Source organism: Nematolebias whitei, chromosome 1 (genome assembly GCF_014905685.2).
Source record: "Nematolebias whitei isolate Nwh7 chromosome 1, NemWhi1, whole genome shotgun sequence".
In the NCBI taxonomy this organism is placed as follows: Eukaryota; Metazoa; Chordata; class Actinopteri; order Cyprinodontiformes; family Rivulidae; genus Nematolebias; species Nematolebias whitei.
In genome coordinates this window covers 7,453,984-7,462,416 of record NC_056498.1, presented here as the reverse complement: position 1 = coordinate 7,462,416, position 8,433 = coordinate 7,453,984, and the positions used below count along the sequence as shown (strand labels likewise).

The 8,433-nt window shown below is 42.1% G+C and overlaps 1 protein-coding gene across 1 annotated transcript in view; it reads right to left on the bottom strand.

Moving 5' to 3' along the window:
• The window catches only part of mllt3 (MLLT3 super elongation complex subunit), a 152,106-nt gene extending 146,298 nt beyond the window's left edge, over positions 1 to 5,808 (bottom strand). Inside the window, exon 1 of the mRNA XM_037681625.1 lies at positions 5,278 to 5,808. Within this exon, the coding sequence (XP_037537553.1) occupies positions 5,278 to 5,808 (531 nt within the window). The remainder of the gene's footprint in view (positions 1 to 5,277) is intronic.
• Between the last annotated feature and the right edge of the window lie 2,625 nt (positions 5,809 to 8,433).

Below are 8,433 nucleotides of genomic sequence, written 5' to 3'. Positions count from 1 at the left end.
ATCAGAAAAGTCTCTTTTTCCTGATATATTTATTCTTATTTAGTGATTCAGCAATTAAACGTGTAGTATATTTCCAGCAAACGAGTAAACTCTCAGCTCTTATGATTATCTGTGCCTGTGTCTACCAAAAAGTTCTCATTTTTTTCATTTTGCACCTGCTTGAGGATTTATCAGTGAATGAAAAAATTCCTAGTAAACGCCTCTCTGGGCATAAATACTTTACTGACTTTTAATGGTAAGATAACATAACAGTATAAATCAGCTCGAGGAAGTTTGTTAACTCAAAGTTCGTCTCACAGAAATAAAAAAACGTTTAATTTCACTCAAAATACCTAAAAAGCGAAGTGAAAACCTGTGATCTCAAGTCTCTCCAGAAGATGGCAGCACAACCTTAATTTATTTTAACTCAGACACTGTTAGTGTTATCCAGTAGGGGTCGCTATGACTTCCTGTGGCATCCGGTCGTTAGCTGTTAGCTTTAAGACTAGCATCGGCTAGACTTGGTTAAAACCAACATTTCTGAATGGAATTTTTACTCAAACGTGGCAAAATTTTAGCAATTAGACTTAGAAGAACTTAAACAGCGTTTCAGAACACAGCTTTAAGCGCTTTTCGAACTTTAAAAAGCAGATTTTATTCCCTATGAAAAACGAGTTTTCATTTCCGGTCACGTGACTGAATCCGCCAACCACAAAGCAGCACGGGGGTGAGAGGAAATCACGTAGGCACGTCATTTACTTCTCAGCAAATCAGAGCGCTTCACAGCAGCCAATCCAACCAATCACGAAGCGTTTACCCAACTAGCATGTTAGATTTATCTGAACAAGTCCGTCAACTTTTCTGTCTTTTAAACTGTCAAAATGCACTTTTTTCTGTTAAAAGATGTAACGATAAGCTCCCAGCTGCACGGAGTCGGCGCCCCGGTCTCAAAAACGTCTTTCTAGCTATTTAAACAACTCGTTCGAACTTTTTCAGAACCGAGCCGATACCAGAACCGAACCGGACCAGAACAGCGTCTGGAACACAGTTTAAACAGAATAAAGTGTTACCACAGCTCAAAGCCAGCTTTAATTACACATAACAGGCGTACAATTTCAGCTTTAAAAGACATATGACTCACAATTTCAGCTTCAAAACATCCCAGCGTAAACATGCAGCGTCTTTGCTCCAAGCGCGCAGCTCCAGCACGCTGTGTAAACATGCAGTGTTTTGACTTCAAGCGTTGCAGCTACAGTCTGCTACTTTCTTCATGCCAACATGAAATATCAATTATTACACGAATACACAGTCCATATATGAGCACGTGACGGGCCACCAATATGTAGATGAACAGATGCAGAGATATATTCATCAATTAAAACGGATTCCTTATTTTTCTGGACTGAATAAAACGTGCATTGAATTTAATGAAATGCAAACGTGAGACGTCATTTATCTTTGACCCATCAAAATGAATGCGGTCATTTATTTACAGAATCAAAGTTTAACATCAAACATTTACATTAATTTGGCAAAATATGAAAATAACAACATAATCAATCAATCAGGAAAACCATACGGCCATGATTTTCCGTTGCTTCACCACAGACATTTATGAAAACTGTACAATTATGATCAATTATCCACACGGCGGTGGATGAGCACTTTACACAGACATTTCTAAAATATCTGGAAGGATTTCTACTTGAGAGAAGAATTTAAAGATGGAAAGATGAAGTTTAAAGGGAGTAAAAGATGGTATGTGAGGGGAAGTGTTCACCAGAACCGACACTCTCCATCAGAACCCAGCTTCCCTCGGTACGCTTGGTAGGAAACTTGACTCATTACCTTTCTGAAGATTAATCAGCAGATATGGAGGTCCAGTTAACGCTACCTGTCCAGCGTCTCCATAGGATGGCTGTGACTCGTCCGAAGTAGTGACGAGATTCCGTCCGACACCAGCTCACATCAGCAAGTGGACTTCACATGAGTGGGGTACTTCAGAAGTTCCACTCAGAGGTGGAGGATATTATAATCCAACTCGGAGGAGCCTTATCATGCTGGACTTCTGTTCTCCCAAACGACTTCTCAGCGCAGAACCGAACTGAGAGAACTAGGAAGTACCGGCATTTTAAAGAGCTCTATTTCCGGTATATTTGAGCGTCCCTTATTGGGTAATATCAACCAGACAGGGGTGTGTTTTGTGATGTCAGAGGTTACTAGAAGTCAGAAAAGAGCAAGAATTGTTATGGAACAGATTAAACTGTTCTCAGAGACAGAGAGAGTTTGTTTTGGCGAGTTTTAGAAACAGGTGCCAACTCTACGTCTGAGAGGATGTAAACAAGACAGTTGTTCCAACACATGTCTGCTTCAACTCCTGACCTTGGAAAACGCACACTTGCTCATTCAAAGACAGAAATCAGAAAATGCATAAAAATCTGTAACAGACCTTAACATGAATTCTAACTCTGCATAAGCATTAAAAATCATTATTACTGTTCTACAGTTAATAAAATCGATTAGTTCACTGCAACATCTAAAATGGTTTGAACTAAGACACATTGATTATCAACATTTGTAAAATAGTAATGATAATAAAAAGAGAGTGTTCTTCCACTTGATTTTCAAGAAAGAGAGTCTCAGGATGGGTGAACCTGTATTTCTGGATTCAAATCAATGAAATGACAGTTCCTGTCCCACAAGGTTCTTAAGGTCAAGGGTTTTGACCTTAGGCTTAGTCTTGACATCAGGTTAAGTTCACTACATATATATGAGGAGTGGTGGAACAGAGGTGAGAGAAGGCGGGACTGCGATGGTACCCGGTTCAACTCCCCGTACCGACATAATCAAAATCAGGGGGTGTGAAAGGTGAAGCATTGTCTCCACTCTCATTTGCCCCACTCTGGGCCCTTGAGCAAGGCACTTAACCCCCACCATCTGCTCCCTCGGGCCCCCTAGACAGCAGCTCTCTGCTCCACACAGAGGGCTGTGGTAACTCTGTGGTTTGTGGTTGCGTCAGGAAGGGCATCCGACGTAAGTCTTCATGCAAGTTAATTTGATGTGGCAACCCTTGAAGAAGGGAGCAGCGGGAATATGTATATACTTTTTTTTTTTACTTCGGGATTCGCACACGTTTGCATTAAGTATTTAAGTTTGGCCAAAGTAGAATAAAAAAAATCATAATAATCAAGATAGTTTTAACAATTGGATAAATTTCTTTTAATTGCGTCATGTCCAAATTACAATTTTCATGATCATAGTATTCATACAACAACTTAATGAGTTGGATTTATTTACTATGTTTGTAGCGGGCACCAGTCTGTCCTGCAGCAAAACACCCAACAGCAAAATTCTGCCACCCCCTTACTTAACAGTTAGGATGGTTCAAGCTTTCTCCATCTTCCTACAACCCATCTCCTTCCTGAGAGGTATGATGGAACTCCTGTTTGAGATCTGACAGGTGTTGTTCCTACATGTTTAAACTAAATCCACAATGCTTGGAGAAACTACATTAGCTTGTACTGTTCGCACAAACGCTGGTTCTGGTAAGTTGTGCCCATAATTCACACAAGGCAGCATGGGGCCTAGGAATAAGGTGGATCAAGTAGGTATGTTTACAGATGAAATAGGCTTCCCAAAGAAGAAATGGGCGTTCCTAAAGATGAAATAAGCGTTCCCAAAGGAAGGTGTATATCAAGAGCACACCTGATTGCACGAGGAAAAAAGGCGTTACTAAAGAACTACACCTGACTGGACCAAGATATCAGAAGACTTATTAAGCAAGTAGATATAATAACGACAGGCAGATTGTGTTAGCTGGTTTGACATTAGTGGCGTCTCATAACTTCTATTTCCGCCTTTCTTAACACAGAATTTTTTTCATTCATTCAACCTTTATTTATACAAGTTAATCCCATTGAGCTTCGGGGACTCATTTACAAGAGAGACCTGAATTTTTTTATTTTTTTTACAAAGAGTGATGACAACAGTGGACAACAATGACAAGAATAGACAATCATAAAAGGTGCGTACCAATTTTTTTTTTTTTTTGTAAGAAGTTAAAATAAAATGGCAACCAAAAGGACAATCAAAAGGAAAATTTGTGAAAAAACAGCTAGATTGTAATGCGGTGTAGAAAACTAAAAACAGGAACATGTCTGCATTGGTTCTTGCCAGGAACTTGACAGATGTTTAAATCCACTTAGAGAGGTCAAGGTCGAGAGCTTCAGATCTTTTTGCAAGATATTCCAGGAAAAAGGAGCGGAGTAGGAGAATGCCCTTTTGCCTAGTTCAGTCCGCACTGAGGGGACACTGCAGGTAATAATGTCCTGAGAGCTCACGCTGTAGCTGCACTCACGCAGAGACATGTAGGAGGAGATGTATGAAGGCAACAGACCAAGAAGTGATTTAAAGATGAAAATGTACCAGTGGGAGAGTCTGCATGAAGTTAATGATGTCCAGTTAACCAGTGAATACAGGGTGCAGTGGTGGGTACGGTAGTTACAGCCAGTTATGAATCTTAGTGCACCATGATAAGCAGTGTCCAACATCTGCAAGGTGCTTGTAGAGGCGTTCATGTAAATAATGTCCCCGTAGTCAATGGAGGGAAAGAAAGTCACAGATACAAGGTGTTTCCTAGCATTCAGAGTTAATCAGGATCGATTTCTGAAAAATAAACCCAGTTTAACTTTCAGTTTGTGATGATTTCTAGGCTGGAGACCCATTGGTGCAGGCAGACAGGCAGGACTCAGTGAATATAAATAAATAAATAATTTATTATTTACAAAATAAATATGGCTGATGATGCAGCAGACTTACATAAACCATGGGACAGGATGCAGGACACGAGGAGCAGGACAGTGACACAATGACCAGACAATGAGGGACGCAGGCAAACAGACTTAAATACACACACACTAACGAGACTAACACAGAACACCTGTGAAACATCACAGGTGCAGACATCAGAGGGGAAGCAGACAAATATAGAACACTAGAGGGAGACAGAGACCAGGGAAAGCACAACTCTTACAGTAACCCCCCCCCCCCCCAAGGACTTCCTTGACATCTCCAAGACCCCTACACCCCCAAAACGTGGGTGGGAGGAGGGGGGGAGCCAACAGGGAGGAGGGCGCTAGGAGAAAAAAAAGAGACATGAGGGGAACAAAGAACTGGACAGGTACACCAGGGACAAGGCACAACACATGGACACACAAGGAGGTCAGAGTTCAGGTGGGGAACAGTGAGGTTGTCCAAAAAGCAGAAACAGGTCAGATGGGCGGCCGGGAGACCATTCACCAGGCCGGGGCCAGTCAGGCAGGCGGTCGGGAGGTCGTCCAACAAGCCGAACATCAGGCAGGAACAAGTCAGATGAGCCAGGAGCGAGGAACTCAGCAGGAGGGTCAGCAGTGAGGAACTCAGCAGGCAGGCCAGCAGCGGTGTGGGATCCACCTCGGGGGCTGCGTGAAGCGTGGGATCCATCACGGGGGCTGCGTGCAGCATGGGATCCACCTCGGGTGTTGGATCTTCTGGGACAGTATTTGGAGTAGGCAAGTCTGGGTCTGTGGGCTCAGGACAGGTTGGGTCCTCACACTGTGTTGATAATGCAGAGGCTGCAGGAGATGGAAAAACTATGGGGACTGCAGTAGACATGGGAGCGACCACAGGGGCTGTAGCTGTGAGGACCTCAGGAGTCAGGACTGGGAACCGAGGAAGCGCCAGGGGTGTAGCTGAAGGCTCAGAGTCTCTGAAATTACCACACAGCTTGTTTTCCAGGGAAGGAGCAGTGAGAGTTGGGCTGCCTGCTGGATCTTGGTTTGGTCTGGTCATTCTGTGATGATTTCTAGGCTGGAGACCCATTGGTGCAGGCAGACAGGCAGGAACGCTGGAAAGCCTTAGCAACTGTTTTAGCTCAACAATAAACAACTGTGTCATCAGCATAGAAATGTAGAGATGCATCAGGGATGCTTTGGCCTACATTACCTATGTTTATTGTAAAGAGGGTGTGTCCTAAGACTGAGCCTTGTGGTACACCTTTGTTGACTGTTAAATAACTGGAGGAAGTACCATTATGCTGAACACATTGCCTCCGATCAGAAAGATAATTAAGCCCCTTATCCACGGGTCTTTTTGGTACTCCTATGTAACTAGTTGTGGCCGATTGCAGGATTTATCAACAATGCCTCTAGTGGTGGAACCCACCCCATTTTTGGGACCTAAATCACTGAGGTCCCAGGTCTGGTTCTTTTAGGGTCTAGTTGTGACATCAGCGCACTGTAGGTCACTGATTGGTCAGGGGGCGTATTCATTGGTGGAGGGCGGAGATTCAGTCTTCCACCGGAAATCACAATCCACCATTTTCTTTTTCACCCGCATAACAGACAACAAGAAATCGGAGGAGCTTATTTTGGAATATTTTACAAGGTAAAACAAATAATCATGGCACAACCGTGGTCGAATGCTGAAGCTCAGGCATTTCTCTGTTTGCTGGCCGATGAACAAGTGCAGCGCGAGCTAGATGGAACGAAACGAAATAAAAAGATTTTTCAAGAGGTGTCTGCGCAGATGGCGGTGCAGGGCTTCCATCGCACACCAAAGCAAAGAGGAAAGCTTAAAAAACTAATAGCTGATGGTGAGTGTATTTTATTTACTTTAAGCATATTTCCTTTCCCTCATGCAACCGTTTCTTTGCATTTTCTGAAAGTACTCTGAACAAACGAGGCTGACGCGGTTACGTCGTCATTAGTTAGCATCATTGCTAACTGTACTCTGTTGCTGTTTTTCCACTCTTATTTTGATGCAGAAAGTCCCACTGAACATGAAGGTTCGCCAGATTCAGCTTTTGACTGTCCAATCCTCCCGCTTCTGACCCTTCCCGACCACACCAGCTCCAAGTACATCCATGCCACCGGGCACATCCACGCCACCGGGCAACACGCAGCAGAGCGGCACCAAACAGCACCCGTTACTAGGTAAGAAGCAACAATTGTGTTTAACATCACATTGATCATGTTGATATGAATGTTGTTTTGTTTTTGTTGTAAAACACCTTGCATGTATTCAAACTACTTGTTTATTCAGTTGTAATGGATAAATGTTAAATTTAGTTATTCATTTATTACTTAAACTTTCATTTATGAAGTTTATTATTGAAATTATACAGGGTGTAGTGATTTTTGTTCAGATTAACGATGCTCTGTTCTTTTTCTAAATTAGCACAAACCGTTGTAAATGACTACATATAGTTTATTTATGCCCACCTGCTTACTATCATTAAAGTACTAGACTGCTTTATGAACAGAATCATTTCTGATCTTGTAAACAAACACCTTTTGAAATTAGCAGGAACTTTAATGTAAATAATTTATTTAAAAACTCTACCTGTACTTCATCATCTAACAGCCATTTTCTTGTGTGTTATTCCTAGGCAATAGAAAGCGCAGATCAACAAGTGCAGCAGAGAGCTTTGTTTCTGTACATACAGAACAAGAGGTGATGAACTGGAAGCAGAGAGAGGAACACTTCCATTTTATTTGTGAGGATGCCAAAAAAGCAAGGCAAGAAGAAGCTGCAGCAGCGAGGAAGCAGGAGAAAGCCATTAGGAGGGAGGAGATGGCCTTGAGGAGAGAGGAAGCAGATGTTCGCAGAGAGGAAGCAGCACAGCGAAGGCAGGAGGCTGAACAGAGTGCTGCTTTCAGTCAGGCACTCCTTGGGGTGCTGGAATCCATTGCCCGTTCCATGGCAAACAGACATGTTTAAAAATATTTAGAGTAGATCATAGTTGATCTATAGAAATGTAGATCCTGCAAGGTAAGCCCACAAATGCAACATGCATAAATATGCATGTTGCATATATAATTAGTGTATAATTGTTTTTTTTTTGTACAGGTCTTTATTTCTAATAAAAGAAACATTTTCAAGTCTTGAGCTTCCATCTGATCATCAAAAGTGAAGTGCTTACAGTGTTTTTTTACGTCAATAGTGTAGGATAAGTGAAGTAATTGTTTTTTACCTGTAACAATGCTGGTGAAGATTCTCAGTTATCCTTGACACGGCAAATCCCCCCCAAAACAGATAAAAACAAAACCTCAGGACTTTTTTTAAAACTGAAGACGTTTCGCTAATCATCCGAGGAGCACTCACAATTCAATGAAACAAGGAATCTGGGATTAAAGTTATAAAGCTGTGGTGTTCTGTAAGCTTGCTGGAGGTTTTCAGTCATTGCATGTCAAACACCTCGGCCATGATGTCCATCTTGTGGATCCAGCAGCTTCTGTGTCTTTTTCACCCAAGGTCAAAAATTCTCTCCACGACTTTCACTGTGGTACAAAGGAGCACTAACTTAATATTACTTAACAGCACTTCAATCATGAAGATAATTTGCGACAGCTTAATTTAAAGAGCTGCGTGGTAAGCATAAACTCTGAAAGAGTTGTTAAATATCAAATCAAATGT